General features: G+C 38.6%; 1 protein-coding gene across 3 annotated transcripts in view; it reads right to left on the reverse strand.

Moving 5' to 3' along the window:
- Nucleotides 1–966: 966 nt before the first annotated feature.
- fxr1 (FMR1 autosomal homolog 1) overlaps nucleotides 967–16,742 on the reverse strand; it is a 57,297-nt gene continuing 41,521 nt past the window's right edge. The window contains exons 13-17 of one of the 3 annotated variants that reach the window (XM_078410215.1): nucleotides 16,265–16,474; nucleotides 12,784–12,993; nucleotides 12,244–12,339; nucleotides 4,371–4,468; nucleotides 967–3,250 (exon numbers count right to left, since the gene is read on the reverse strand). In XM_078410215.1, the coding sequence (XP_078266341.1) occupies nucleotides 3,083–3,250; nucleotides 4,371–4,468; nucleotides 12,244–12,339; nucleotides 12,784–12,993; nucleotides 16,265–16,474 (782 nt within the window). In that variant the 3' untranslated portion in view covers nucleotides 967–3,082. The remainder of the gene's footprint in view (nucleotides 3,251–4,370; nucleotides 4,469–12,243; nucleotides 12,340–12,783; nucleotides 12,994–16,264; nucleotides 16,475–16,742) is intronic. The other 2 variants (XM_078410214.1, XM_078410216.1) reach the window with 2 other exon arrangements.

Raw genomic sequence — 16,742 nt, forward strand, 5'->3', positions numbered from 1 at the left:
ATAATCCAAGCAAGTGTAAGGACTTTGGGAGGTCAAATGGAAGGAGAAAGTATAAGTAAATGTCAAGACCTTTAACAACATTTATGTCAAGACCTTTAACAACTTGGAGTCTAGGTCCATAGCTCCCTGAAAGTGGCAGTATAAAGTACAAGGTGGGAAAGAAGGCACGTGGTATGCTTGCTTTCATCAATTGAGGCATTTACGTCAGGAAGTAATAGTGCAGTTTAACAGGGCATCGGTTAGGCCGCATTTGGAGTATTGGGTGCAGTTCTGGTCAACCCCATCACACGTAGAAGAATGTGGAGCCTTTGGAGATGACACAGCAGTAGTTTACCAGAAGGCTGCCTGGATTAGAGGGTATTAGCTATAAGGAGAGGTTGGACAAACTTGGTTTTTTTTTCTGCTGGAAGGACGGAGACCAAGGAGAGACCTGATAGAAGATATGAAATTGAGGTGCAGATAGGGTCGACAGTCAGAAACTCCCACCCCCCACAGAATGGAAATGTGAAAGACTAGAGTACATAGCTTAAAGTTTAAAAGATAGATGCAAGGCAAGTTTTAATTTTTAGAGATGGTTGTAGGTGCCCAAAGCATGCTGTCATGGGTGGTGGCAGAGACAGATATGATAGTGGCATCTAAGAGGCTTTTAGATAGGCACATGGATATGCAGGGAATGGCACATGGATATGCAGGGAATCCTGTGCAGGCAGAGGAAATTAGTTTATCTTGCCAATATGTTCAGCACAGACAGTGTGGGAGAAAGGGCCAGTTCCTGTTCTGTAGTGTACTACATCTTTAAGCTGTGAATGTGCATAAGCATGAACTCTCAAACCTTTTACCTAATAGAGATTTTTTTTTGCATGAGAGTTTCAGCCTAGAACACAACACTGTCCCTACATCAGACCGATTCATTTTTCTATGTATTAAAACAGAAAACCTGGTGGACAGTTTAAGGTAACCTGTTAACACATTAGCTAGAGAGAGAGGCTGTTATTGATACCCGACAAAGAGCAATATTCAATCAGAATGATTCTCAAAAGTTCAAAAGATTACATAACCTATAATTTTAATTTGATCAGTGACGTAGATAAAAGTGATGCAAATCCATTTATGACATGACAAATTCAGAACTAATTATATTACACCATGGATACTTGGTAATAAAGGTCAATCATTTTTTTGTCAGATTCTTTGAATATGGTAAAGATAAAACTATCCTCCAACCAGATGACAAAGCCCTCACATTTTTACAAGCCAAACTATTCATATCAAGCATCTGGTGCCTTGACCAAAATGTTCAATTAGTGAATAGTTGTTTGATGTTTTAAAATTTCTCATCATCTCATTCTAAAGCAGTGCATTTGAAATCAGATAGATTTGTTAGAGATCTGTGAGTGCAATTATATATATCCAATAGACGTAGCACTTTTAACACAATATAAACAAATGTCAACTTACTGTTTAGTAAGTTGGTGAGACTTATAGACTGCATAATTGTCAATGAGAAATGGCATAAAGTCACGCAGAATCAAAGCAGTAAGTGTAACCAGTGAAAAGTTTCTTTGATCAAAACACAAAATGAATCCTTTATAGAAGTTGGTTAAGAGTACATTACAGATTATAATTGCCTACCCACGTGGAATGATAGATGTTGAACTAGAGAAATATCTAGCAAAACCCAGTATTATAGTATGCATATTTTATTTTGATAGCCAAAAAAGTGTGGGTATGTCACAAGTAATCAATGGGAAGATGCAAGGAAGTTTCTTTCTCAAACAAGTAAGGATAAAATGAGTTTATGCATTTTAATTTGTTTGGCCCATTAGGATCAACATATGCATCAACTGCTAAATATTTCTTAACTTTTTGTGGTTTATCATAAAATTGAGTTTAGAATAATGTGACTATCCTAAGAATAATACTATCCTAAGAAGATTTTCAGTAGCAAGATCAAAAAGATGTATTGGTGTCCCTCTTATAGTTATGTTACTCTCTAGTTAATTCAGAGTACCAAGCTCAATATTGTGTGACTCAATGTGTCACACATTGGGAAGAGTCTGAAATTGTTCTGGAGGAAAGCATACCAATTGCTTCTAAAAGTTATGTTGAAGAGAAATCACTTAGTATAATGTAGAATAAATGTAGGATATTTATACAATACAGAAAACAAAAACATTTTAAGCCTAGAGAAAACATTTGTTTGCATATTTGTCAGAAGATGGAAGATCAAACTTTATTCATCAACTATCTGCATACAAAACATATTGCACATCAACCAACCGAACAAAAAAACTCTAAGGATTCTAACCAATGTTGTTTACATGGAAAATTGTTTCTCTGGAACTTAATCTTACAGTAGTTGGATTATTTTGGCAATGACATCTACAACCAGTTTAGTGTAATATTTAAAGCATTGCTTGATTTTTAAATACTGTACAGTTAATAAATAAACCAAACAAGCCCCTTGTAAAATAGTCACTGCCAACAACATCCCATTGTCCCTGCAGATATATAGATGCAAACAAGTATTCTCCAGTGGTCTGCAATTTTCTCTACATACAGCATTAAAAAAACCTACAGAGATTTAGTAAAATTGACTAGTTCCCAGACTAGTATCACCTAGCATCCCTAATGTTAAATTTACAATTCAGTGCAAAATTTTGAAATTGCATTTTTCTATCTTATTCAATGAAAAAGTGGTTGCATATCGGAGAACTTGACAAAAAGCAGCCAATGCTTTACTCCATAACATATTACAGTAAATGTCAGTGATCTCCATCTCCAGAATGATCTGAAATTTCTTTATACGTTTTACAACATATTCCTACAACCGGCTAGCTCTTAATTTTGCATCTACTGTCTGAAGGCACAACATCTGATAATGTATTGAGAACTTAACTAGGTGAAAAACAAATGCATACAAGTGTTTTATTCAAGAAACCTCCCCATCTCCATTCCAGTACGGAGGAACTAGAAAAAAGTGCGCCGTAAAGTCTGGCAGTCCTTCCTCTATCTTTGGCAAGTTTTTACAAGCACTAATAGAAAATGTAACTTAATAGAAATGGATAATGATGGAAAAATTTTAAGAAACACCATTCATCACAACTTCAGTTCCATTTCCTTGGTGATCTCTTTGTTGGCTTTCATTAGAATTAGAAACCTCATGTGCAGAGGCTTCATCAGAAATATTGTTTGTCCCATTCATGGTCTTGACAGCTGGGCAGAGTTCATCAATCACATCATCTTGTACCTGCAGAAGGGGCATATTAAAATTGCTACAGAAAATGCATATTTTACACACAAATCTGAAAATTCCACAAAGATTACAGATTATGTCCTCTATAGTACAAACACAAGCTGCTGATCTGGTCAGTGCTGGATTTATGCTTCAAACTAGCCAATCACTGAAGTTCTTAGGTATATTTCATTACCACCATTTGTAAATAACGTAAATAAGGACAGCACATGGATTATAAATGAGAGGGACAAAAGTAAGATTTGATTGACCAGAGATGACAACTTGGGGAAGGAGACAATGCTACTGCTGCAACTGTAGGAAGGGCAGCTATGAAACTGGATCATAAGAGAAGGCGTGAAGATTGCATATTAAACTATCAGAGGCCAGAGTGCACAGCAACAAGTTAGAAGATGCAAATAGTATGGTTCCTATAAAACTTCAGACAAGGGGTTAAAAACAAGTGATTCAAAAAATGTTGTAGGAGACAACATGGAGGTGGAAAGTGAGTGAAGTGTTTAAGTTCAGATCTGTGGCACGAGGCAGTAATTGGATGCCATATGGACCAATGGCGAGTTATTGAGAGCCAGGTAATGCAACTTTTAACGGAGAAGTTACAATATACCAATAGAAGTTATGGAAGCAAGTTAATAAGAGAAATGGCCATAAATCCTGGCACATGAAAATTAGTTAATCTAAAATGTTACATGAAAACACAACAATGGGAGAAAAACTAGTAAAACACACAAAATTAATAGGCAGAATAACACTTCCATAAATAGGAAGGAGTGGAGGAGGCAAGTGGTCAAATAACTTTCATTCGTCTTGTGATTTTCTGATTTGGAATAAGAGGTAATCTTCAGAGGAGAGTTAAAACAGCCTTGCTTGGACAGATGAAACTTCAGTTCCTGTAACCAAGGAATACCTCACTTTGGAATGTTTGATACTAAGATGTGACAACATCCAAGCGATTGAAAGGGGAGAAGTTTCATTCACGGCAGAATATCGACAGGCAAACTGTCAACATTCACATGGCTATTTTTCTCTTATTAGATTTTCAGTGCATGTACATAGAATAATTACATTCATGTGAGAAACAATCAGACCATCCCAATTCCGTTGCTCGAGTTCTTACCAAGGTAATTGCTTTTTTGCTGGCTGCAAGGTTCTCTTTCGGCTGGGTTCTTTGTCGACTCTGAGATTCTGCCCGAGATATATAATCAGCTACAGTTACTGCCATGAAAAACAAACAAAAAAAGCTTTTTGCAACTCATTCGGTATGCCCCTAAAATGGTTTTGTATGAATTAACTTTTATTTTCTGACAATCATTTTAATCAAACAATATTTAGTCTAAGAAAGATATTCTAGAATGTTATGTAATACTGACAGTTGCAAATATATGTAAAGTTAAATCAAACTGGGAAAGACAAAAAAAAAACAGTGTTTACCCGCCATGACCACAACATGCATTTTTCTAATTTACTTTTCAAATGTAGCTCTTTTGTTTAAATCCAGTACCACCATTTATCTAACCTATAAATCAGAGTACAAGCAACTGTCTAATAAGTGAACAATTATCAACATTAATCAAGCTATTTTCCAGACCTAAGTCACCCAAGTTTAATGAGAGTTTGAGTGACAAATTGAAAATCACTTTAGTCACAGTAGTTCTTTTGTACAGAAAACAATAATAGAAGATTAAAACTACTTTGACAGTTTAGATACAATTCATCTGAAGAATCTGTCCTTGAGCATACCAAACAACATTTAAATCAGTTAACAATACTTTCTATAGGTGGTCAATCATGGTCATGTCTGCCTGGAAAGAATCACTGAATCAAAAGCAACTTGGGTAGGATTACTGTAGTAAAGAAGCAGGCTGTTTTTATCTACCATTTTCCCATGATAATCCCACTTTCCATTTTAATCCCAAGACTCTGTATTCCACCCCCCTCTCACGCACACACACACGTGTTATCGTGCAATTATTTGCCATAGTCAAAATATGTTCATAGTTTCTATTTTCTATTCTCGCTCTTCAATGATACCCCCCAAATTGGCCAATTTTGCTTCAATTTAGCTTTTTCAGAGACTTAAGACAATAACAGACAAATCTTTTCAATAACAAAGTTAATGTCAAGGCTGGAAAAAGGCAACAGTAATTTTTTACTCAAAATGACATTGTCCAATCATGAAATTTATTGATAATTTACACGTGTTTTGTAGAATATTTCTGTAGACATAAGTATTTTTCATATGTGCAAACAAAACATTTTTTCCTTAAAGGTCTTCAGCTTTGTATTTCAGCTGTTTCCCTCTCCACCAATGTCTTTGAGTCAGGGCACTAATTAATAACACGGGTTATTTCATTTGGTATACTATTCAGCACTAAAAAACATGGCATTGCAACCAAAAGAAATAATAATTAGCTGATTGTGCGCAGTGTTCATGCTATTTATGATTTTGAATTATGTACATCTTGCATCACAGATGGAGCTGAATCTACTACTTAGCAACATAATTTTTACCAAGCAGATAAAGCTTAAAGTTGACTCACTTGGAAAATACCAATCCTATCAATTTCTTATAAATTATTTAAATCTGTAAAACTCATCTAAGTAAATGTAATCAAAATAATTTTGAAAAGAATACACTAACATTTCAAATTTATTTCTGAGACACAATCATGAATCACTACAAACACATGCATTTGCAGGATTTTTTTGAAAGTGTTAAACTCGAGTAAAATGTGAATAATCAAAGAAATATTCACAATTTAGTAACTCCAAGAGGGCCCTCAAAATAGTCAGAGCACAGAAATAGGCTGATCAGCCCAACTAGTCCAAGTCAACCTGAGCTAGTGGTATTTGCCTGCATTATTTCTAAATCCCTCTAAATCTTTCATATTCATGTACTTGGCTGAATGACTTTTACACATTATAATTGTGCCTGTTTTTACCATTTCCTCGAGCAGCCCATTACATGTCTACACCAATTCTGGGAAATAACTCATCGATTCTGGCAGAAATCCAACCCACACCAACATTTATATATGGAAGCGCAAGAAACAACAGATGAAGTATAATGCAGACAAGTACTGCATAGGGCAAGAATATACGACTCTTATACTTTGTAGATAGGCACAATCAAAGGCAATGATGTGAACTATAAAGCCAGAAAGTCAGTAATAAACTATACGCTTGTTCTGGGCAAACTACACTTTGAATATCTAATCCCATCCCACGGGAGAAACATTCAATTGCTGGAGTCAGTACAGTGAAGAGCCACAAAGCTATTTCTGACTGTTAAAGATGAGAAAAGAATGAAGGACTCAAGTTTTCAGCCTGAATAGATGGTAAATAAGAGGTGATAAAGGTATGCAGTTAGTTAAGGAAGAGGTAAATCCTAAATATTTGCACTGCAAGACAAGGAAACAAATGCTTTACAAAGGCTTCCTCGGTGTGGGACGAATAAAGGAATATATTATTATTCAACACCCGTATATGGATGTGACTTCCAGCTAGTACACATTCAAAACAATTGCTGGATGGTAGGAGGGGCATGTGAAAAGAACCTGTAGAATGAACTGCCAGCCAATGAGTTCTGAGGAATTTGTTTGTTCCTTCTCTCCTCCATACCTTGCTCTTGCCATCACGCTGATATAAGTTAATCGTCTCATCTGTCCACAAGACCTTTTTCCAGAACTGTGGTTGCTCTTTTAAGTACTTCTTGGCAAACTGGCCATCCTATTTTTGCAGCCAACCAGTGGTTTGCATCTTGCAGTGTAGCCTCTGTATTTCTGTTCATGAAGTCTTCTGCGGACAGTGGTCATTGACAAATCCACACCTGACTCCTGAAGAGCGTTTCTGATCTGTTGGACAGGTGTTTGGGGTTTTATTTTTTAAATTATAGAGAATTCTTCTGTCGTCAGCAGTGGAGGTCTTCCTTGGCCTGCCAGTCCCTTTGCGATTAGTAAGCTCACCAATGCTCTCTTTCTTCATAATGATGTTTCAAACAGTTGATTTTGGTAAGCCTAAGGTTTGGGTGATGTCTCTAACAGTTTTATTCTTGTTTCTCAGTCTCACAATGGCTTCTTTGATTTTCATTGGCACAACTTTGGTCCTCATGTTGATTAACAGCAATAAAAGTTTCCATGCATGATAGAAAGACTGGAGGAAAGACTAGGTGCTGAGAGCTCTCTTTTGCCTGCATTAAGGAGGCATTTAAACACACCTGAGCAATTACAAACACCTGTGAAGCCATGTGTCCCAAACATTATGGTGCCCTGAAATGGGGGGGACTAGGTATAAACACAGCTGTATTTCTACATGGTGAAACCAAAATGTATAAAAATGCCCTTTACTAAAATCTGACAATGTGCACTTTAACCACGTGATTTTTTCTATTACAAACTACAAATTGCCGAGTACAGAGGCAAATAAATAAATGATGGGTCTTTGTCCCAAACATTATGAAGGGCACTGTATATGGCAGATACTTCCAGTAATTCATATAGCTCTTTTGGATGCCATTCAATAGCAGTTTAGATCATGGCGAAAGTGTGGCGAATAATTGCCCATCCAGAGTCAGATGATACAGGTATTTTCTTGCAAACAATTTCAAGCCTTTTAAAATTGTTATCAAAACTATTCTTATCCCTTAAGCCCTTATTCCTACCAACTCTTACCAGCAAGACTGACAATCATCTGAGAGAAAACAGTCACCTGAGTTAATAAAGGCATCAGAAAGATCTTACATTTATTCTTAATAAATAAGTAATTAAAACTTACATGTGTAATTACAACCTCTCCACTTGTTCTACTTTTCATTTACAATTTGTACCTCAACTGTCTACTCACCTTTTAACAATATTGCCCGGTACCCTAAAATGTAATTCATCCATTATGCAGTCTTTGAATATTTAACTGTTACATTTGAGATTTTTTCTAATTCGCTAGGATTTCTTACCACTCTAAGTGGCCTGCTTCTATATTCCACGATAAAAAGTGCATTCTCCAATCCTGCTCTAACTTTAAATATCTTAGATCACCCTCAACCATCTATGTGAAAGTAAACAGAAATGTCATTCAAACTCCAATATCAGACCTCCCAACATTTGATTTTACAAATTCATAATTTTGATGTCCAAAATTTAGAATTTTAAATCAAAATTGATAATATGGCGCGTTGTGCAACTTTTCAGCATAAAATGTATGCACGCCAAATGCGCATACGCGTTGCCCTACATTCATGTGTGAAAAACGACTATTATTTCCAACAGTCTGTAGTTCTTGGATTACATGTACAATGTCCGGCCCATCATGAGTATTCACAAAATGCTGGAGTAACTCAGCAGGTCAGGCAGCATCTCGGGAGAGAAGGAATGGGAGACGTTTCGGGTCGAGACCCTTCTTCAGACTGTGTATCCATCATGAGTATATTTTGCTATTGATAGAAAGGCTATTGAACTTGTTGCAAAACAAAGAAAAAATTGTTTTGTTTTGATTTTTCTATTTTGCTTTTTCCTTACACATCCCAATTCTCTTGGTATTGAATAAAAGAACAATGGTCATAAAATGTATGACTAAGTTATGAAGAAAGAGTTGATATATGCGACTCGACTAAGCATACGGAAGTACTTGAAGTAAATTTGCACATTAATTGATAATCAGTCCAAAAAGCCGCTAATTGGCTTTTCTGCTGTTTTATATTTTAACCCCATCTTAATTAATTAATATAGTTATATATAAACTTGCACTTAAATTTAACATTTACTCATTACAGTTCCACCACTGATTTTCTGGCACTCTTGCTTCCAGAACTTTGCTGGTTTATCCAGCTGGCCAAGAAAGTCGGCTATGGGGATAGATGTGCTGGCTCCAACTGGGCTAGTTCCAGTGCCCCGGCGGCCACAGGTTGCAAATTCAACCCACCGATCGGCCATGGAAGTCCCGATGAGGTCGGGATTGGCTGCCTTGCCCAGCCTAGATGCCACATTTTCGGGGAGACTTCTAGGGCAGGGGGATTTTTCGTTGAACCCCTAGCGACCGAATTGACAAATGGCAATTACCGACTGTTTTGCGGAAAAATGTGAGGCGAAATCGGAATGGCGGAAATGAAATAAGAAAACGGAAACTTTCCGCCAAATTCAGAAGGGTTGGGAGGGGTGCAATATTGTTGACAAAATCAATACCGTACATCCACCAAAGATCAATACATCTTTTGTGAAGTGCAGTGCATAAAAAATAATATTCTACTCTAGCTTTTATTTAATTACATTATAACTTCTGCACCTGTACATGGCAGTGCATAAACCTGGGGGTATCTGACATAAATTTACCAGAGGGCTTGCAACTGATCAAATATTCTGGGTAAAAAGGATAGAAGAAACCATATTTCACCGGGTCCTTCCGCTTTAAGCCAGCCATGTCTGGAGCATCTAATACGCCCAATTCATTTGATAGGGTCACCAACATAGCTTAATCCATTGAATTTTGGCTATATTCTGACCTTGTAGAATTCAAAATAGATATTAATGTTGTAAGCAAAGTACTTGTAGGTAATTTAATTTCACCATTCAACAGAATTATACAAACTGTAACAAACTTACAACTGCAAAATTCCAAATACAAGGAAATGCAGATACTAGTTTATAAAGCAAGACACAAAATGGAGTAACTCAATGAGTCAGGCAGCATCTCTGGAGAGCATGAATGGTTCAAATCGAGATCCTTCGTCAGACCAAATGTGTTGGAAAGAACTGCAGATGCTGGTTTAAACCGAAGATAGACACAAAAAGCTGGAGTAACTCAGCCAGCATTTCTGGAGAGAAGGAATGGGTGGCGTTTCGGGTTCACGAGATTGATCCCTGGGATGGCGGGGCTGACATATGAGGAAAGATTGAAAAGACTAGGCTTGTATTCTCCGGAGTTTAGAAGGATGAGAAGGGATCTTATAGAAATATATAAAGTTATAAAAGGACTGGACAAGCTAGATGCAGGAAAAATGTTCCCAATGTTGGGCAAGTCCTGAACCAGGGTTCAAAGTCTTAGAATAAAGGGGAGGACATTTAAGAATAAAGGGGAGGTCATTTAAAACTGAGGTGAGAAAAAACTTTTTCACCCAGAGAGTTGTGAATTTGTGGAATTCTTTGCCAGAGGATGGATTTAAGAGAGAGTTAGATTGAGCTCTAGGGGCTAGTGGAATCAAGGGATATGGGGAGAAGGCAGGCACGGGTTATTGATTGGGGACGATCAGCCATGATCACAATGAATGGCGGTGCTGGCTCAAAGGGCTGAATGGCCTCCTCCTGCACCTATTTTCTATGTTTCTACATCAGTCAATAGTTTGTCCCCTGTGATGGAGACAGAGAGCAGTAATGAGGTGTCAGAGAGGTCAAAGTGAGTTTGAATGCAGGGTAAAGTTGTGGTAAAGTTGTGCACGGATGAGGGAGGCAGCCTCGATGTAGCAACAAAAAAAAGAGTTGCGGGTTGGTGCCAGTGTACATTTGAAACAATGTAACCAACAAAAAAGGCAGGCACAGCTGGGGCCCATGCAAGCGCAAAATCCCAGTGTTAGAATAAAAAAACACTGAAAAATTACCAATTACATTTAGTAGCTCAAAGAACAGCAATATTACAATTAAATTATCTTATAAATTACTGCATAATAAACAGAGAGGAGTTTAATGAGAACAGCATTAGTAATTAGGACACTCAAATGGCAACATGATTCATATTTGAAAGAAAGAGGGAAGTCAGAGTTGTACCATTTAGTATAAACTAAGTTGGGTTCACAAATGAGTGTTCACAAACACAAATCTAGAAAAAAACACATGGAATGCTTTTGTGCAAAGGGCATAAAAAAGGAACTTATACAAAAAGACCTTAAGCTAAATCTTGTAATTCTGGGCACCAAGATTTAGGACTGATTTTTAGACTGAAGAGGTTTCAGAGGTGATTGTTCAGAATATCGGAGGCGAGGGACAAATCTTGCACAGATACTAGAAAAACCTAAATTATTCTTTGAACAGAGAAGAGCAAAGAAAATTCTAACATTGGTGCTTAAAACATTTGATAAAAGTAAACAGAAAAGGTGTTCAATCAGATGTCAGTCTACTAAAGTGGAAAGGTTTAGTTTATGGGTCAAGAGAAGATTAGCGCTACCATTTAGATAGCTGGCACGGACATAATGCACCTACCAGTATCATTTCCATTTCATACTGTAGATCATGTACGAATCAAGAATTAGACCACATAACTTACTTCTGTCTGCGTTCAAAGGTGGCGCAATGGTTCAAGTACATGATTAATATTCCAGCGATAAGACACTAACAGTCCAGAGACCAAGTTGAAATCCCAACAGGGAAATTAAATTTAGTTAATAACGTGGAACTTGGAAAGAATACTTAGTTAATACCAAAACTAACATCAAAATTTGGTTCACCTGTTGCCTGAGCAGGAGGAAATCTGCCATCCAAACCCAATCAATCTGGTCAATGTATAACTCCAGACTCCTAAATGGTCTAACATGCTGCTCAGCAGCAGGTACCTCATTAATATACATTTATCACCTCTAGGACAATTAGTGGGAGACAGTATATGCTGAGCTCACCAGCAAGTGCCCGGATCCCAAAAAATTATATATTTGAAAAAAAATGTAATGGTCAATTCCATTAGCAAAAAAGGTTGGCATGATGAAACTGAAAGCTAATCTGCATGCTGGATGGCTATTTTAATTTTAAAATCCTAGAAATCTTTCATCAATATACACTATTGCACTGAGATATCAAGTGCATGACTACGTTTTTAAATTGCCATTTCTTCAACATTGTAACTTTAAAAAATTCAAATCTGTGAAGACTGTCAAAGCAACTTTATCATTTACAAGCAGCAGGCCCATGGAGACATGCTGTTTAAATTTAATTAATTAGATAATGTGCAACAGTGACACAAATTTAAAAATGTTAATACTCTAAACACCCTAGCATGCTTGTTATGGGCGTTACCTGGCTGGTTGTCTCTGCTCAGAGAGCTTTCAATTTGACCACGTAAACGACGCCTGCGGCTGCGATTACGCCGCTGGGGTTTCCTCTCATTATCATCTGCAAATGTAAAGGGTGAGGGAGGCTTTCTCTTTAATGTTTTATTTACTATAGCAGTCCTATGCATGGAGTTAATTCTAGTTACAGGCCGTCCCCAGTTAACGAATAGGTTCTGCTTTAACAGACATCTAAAAGTCGATTTTGTCTGCAAGTCAGAAAATACACAAAAGTCACTCAATATTGGGAACCATACCTCCACAGCAATGTAATAAATGGCATCAATCTCACACAAGATTGACGAGAACAATTACAACAAATGGAGAGAGAAACTAGTTCTGCCATTTATAGGAATGACCATTATGTATATAGACTTTTGAATTCAAAATATTATGGGAGATCACACATAAGTAGGGATGTCCATAAGTCAGGTGTACGTAACCTAGGCCAGCCTGTAAATACGAACTGGGCAAATAATCTTTCAAGCAATGTTGGGCATTTACATACCTATACCATTTTCATTAACTGAAGCACTGTCTGATTCTGTCATTCCATCAATCATAGTAGCATCATCGTCAGTTCTTCGTCTGCGTGATCTCCTGCGACGGGTTGAGCTGCTGTGAGATTCACTTCCATCAGTGTCTGCTGTTTGGTCTGTTTCTGTGTTATCAGCATTATCTAGCAAACTGTAAGGATTGCTATCTGGATCCTTGAACACTGAGTGAAAAATAAATATTATTAAAAGTCTATTTTCAAATATCTAAATGTACATAATATTCCTATTTCTTTAGTGTCTGAAGTAGTCATCAGCAGGTGATTTACAATTTAATTGTGCACAAGTTCAAGCAAGTTATTGGGAACATATATATACTACATGTTAAAAAACTAGAGCAGGATCATCATTTATATACTAAAACTCGTTTGTTTGTTTGTTCCTGAACTACAGCCAAAATGGTACACGGTTGCGTGACAATTTTAGGCCCACCTTACTCCCTTTGGTGCTAATGGAAGAGGTTTCATTGAAATCGGTGTTATATTTTTAAAGTTATTCATATTTTAATGTTTAAATCTATCTCCGAAGGAGGGGGGGGAGATTGAGGTGGGGGGGAAGGGGGAGTGAGAGAGATGGAGTGGGGGGGTAAGGGGGAGTGTGGGAGATGGAGTGGGGGGTGGGGAAGAGGGAGAGTGGGGGAGTGGGGGGAAGGGGCTGCACCAATGCAGGAGAGGTTTGGGCCCAACAGATTCACTTGGTCTAGTTATCAATAAAATGACTCAAATATTTGATTCACTACACTTGTTTTGGGAGAGTAAAAGCAACTAGGCACAGTGAAACCTGTGCAAATGGCACACCCAAGAGACCACAGTTCCAAATAGCACCTTATAATATACACCATCAAACCATAATCCTGTAATCCACTAAGACAATTTACACTTTAATGAAAGAGAGCATCATGTGAAACAAGTGTATAATTGAAGGTGGACAAAATATGCTGGAGTAACTCAGCGGGCAAGGCAGTATCTCTGGAGAGAAGGAATGACCCGAAACGTAACCCATTCCTTCTCTCCAGAGATGCTGCCTGACCCGCTGAGTTACTCCAGCACTTTTTGACTACCTTCGATTTATACCAGCATCTGCAGTTTTTTTTCCTACGCTGTGTATAATTGAGATCTCTTTACCTAGTACACAGAGAATGTTTGAATCCTCTCACTTTCTCCAAGTTAACAGTGAAGCCGTGGTCCCTCGCATGACCCACAGCTATACCTGCCATTTATTGATTAAGACGAACAGTGCTTGTTCTGGGTACACACTGGCACCAACCATCCAGTATTCGTTCTACGCTACATCGATGACTGCATCGGGGCTGCCTCCTGCACCCGTGAAGAACACGTTGATTTAATAAACTTCAGCACTAATTTCCACCCTGTCCTCAAATTCACCTGGACTATCTCTGACACATCACTCCCCTTTCTTGATCTCTCGGTCTCCATCACAAGGGACAGACTATCGAATGACGTCTACTACAAATCTACCAACTCCCAGTTAACTGGACTAACTTCCTCTAACCAGTCTTGCAAAGATGATATTCCATACTCTCAACAACTGTCTCCGCCACATCTGCTCCCAAGATGAGACTTTCTATTCTAGGATGTCCTCTTTCTTTAGTAAACATGATTTCCACATGCTGTCTTTGATGGACCCCCCACCCATGTCTCCTCTGTGTCTTGCAGTTCTGTTCTTGCTTCCCCCCCCCCACGCCCCTGTGAGAACAAGTATAGAGTTTCCATGGACCTCACCTTTCACCCCACCAGCTACACCCAACACATCATTCGCCGACATTTTCGTCACTGCAAACGTAATCTCATCGCCAGTCACATCCTCCCATCCCCAGCCACTGTAAAAACTGCTCCCTCCTTGGTGCACTCATCCCTTCCCACCAAAACCACCCCCTCTCCAGGTACGTTCCTCTGCAACTGCAGGAGATGTAATACCTGTGCTTATACCCCCTCCATCCAGGGACCCTAGCAGTCCTTCCAGGAGAGATAACGGTTGACATGCACCTCCTCTAACCTCAACTTTTGCATCCAGTGTTCCTGTTGAGGGTTCCTGCACATCAGTGAGACCAACCATTGACTCGATAACCGTTTCGCCAAACATTTGCACTCAGTCTGCCAAGGCCACCTGGATCTCCTGGTTGCTAACCATTTAAACTCCCCTTCTCAAACTTACTTTTCTGTCCTGGGCCTCCTCCACTGCCAGAGCGGCCACATGCAAACTGGAGGAACAGCGCCTCATATTTCACTTGGGTAGTTTACAACCTAACGGTATATACATTGAATTCTCCAATTTTAGGTGATCTCAAAGATCCCTCCTCCTCTCCATCCCCTTTCTCCCCCACATCACACCTTTCTTTCCCTCTCCCCTGTGCCCCACCTGGACTCACACCTATTTCCCCCCTCCCTCTCCATGCTCATTTCTTCCTTTGGCTTCACAATTCCCATCTACTCAACCTTTTTGTCTCACACCTGTTTTGATCTTTGATCTTTGTCCAACCACCTGCCTATCAAAACCCTCCCCTCGCCCATGTTCACCTATTATCTACCATGCTTTGTCCTGCCTCTCTTCTCTCCCAGCTTTCTTTTCCCCACCCTCCCTAACAATATCTGAAGAGGGCCCTCAACCAAAACGTCACCTATCCATGTTCTCCAGAACATGACCTGTTGAGTTACCCCATCACCTTGTGTCCTTATTGTCAAGAATCACTTGCTTGGACTCAGATCGAATATCATACCCAATGATGAACACTTTATTTTTAGGAAGAATGACAAGATCTTCAGGGGAAAAGAGCAGTCATTTACTGGAATTATACCACAGACGAGACCATTATGAACAGAAACTGGAAAACTGAGTTTGCTTTTCTTAGATCAATGAAGGTTATGGTAAAATGACATGGTGGAATCCAGGAAGGAGAAAGAAATTTTTGTAGCATGGTGGCAAGGCAACCCCCTGTCCCTCAATGCCGTCAAAATGAAGGAACTAGTCATTAACCTCAGGAAGTAGGGTGGAATACGTCCCAAGCTGCATCAATGGTGCTGAAGTGGACTTGTTGAGAGCTTCAAAGTTCCTGGGTGTAGATATCACCAATCTGTCCTGGTCCAACCACATTAATGCCATAGCCAAGAAAGCAAACCGACGCCTCTACTTCCTTAGAAGGCCAAGGAAATTCAGCATGTCTCCAATTATTCTGACTAACTTTTGAAAATATATAGTCATAGAGTAATACAGCATGGAAACAGGCCATTCGGCCCAATTTGAAAATAAGCAGTAAAACTCTACTTCCTCTCTCCATCAAACTGAACTAATTATGCTCTATAATCACATAGTCATTTATGTGTTGCCTAAAACAGGTCATGGTTGCAATAAAACTAGGGAATATCAAGCATCATGTTCTGACTCTACCACTTTGAAGTAACTATTTAAAAATCATACCTGAACTAATTGACGAGTTGCCACCACGTGCTCCCCCATGCCCTCTGCTGGATTGCCCGCCACCCCGACCTCTCCCTGTTCCAGGCCGCCTTCGACTATCACGATGTGGTCTCGAATCCCGATCATCTTCAGCAGCCTGTGACCAGTCACTTAGTTCATCTCTTCGTTCAGATTCAGTCTCCGAAGCATTTGATAATTCAGAGTTTGTACCTGAGCAACAAATAAATACACATTGATGTAATGAAGCCATAATCCACATACAATTAGCCCCAGTTATCCAATAAAACTTTGAGAGAATCAATTGTTTTTTTCTGAATTATTTTGTCTGAAATTTATTCTCATTGTCACAAAGTTGAACAGTGGAATCCAACCATAAGTACAAATGGTAGGATCTTAAAGAACTATAGGTTAACACTCAATTTTCTCTATTCTGGCAGAGAAGTCTGTTTGTCAAGATTTTATTTGAAATAGCCAATCA

The sequence above is a fragment of the Rhinoraja longicauda genome, chromosome 13, assembly GCF_053455715.1.
Source record: "Rhinoraja longicauda isolate Sanriku21f chromosome 13, sRhiLon1.1, whole genome shotgun sequence".
NCBI lineage: Eukaryota > Metazoa > Chordata > Chondrichthyes > Rajiformes > Arhynchobatidae > Rhinoraja > Rhinoraja longicauda.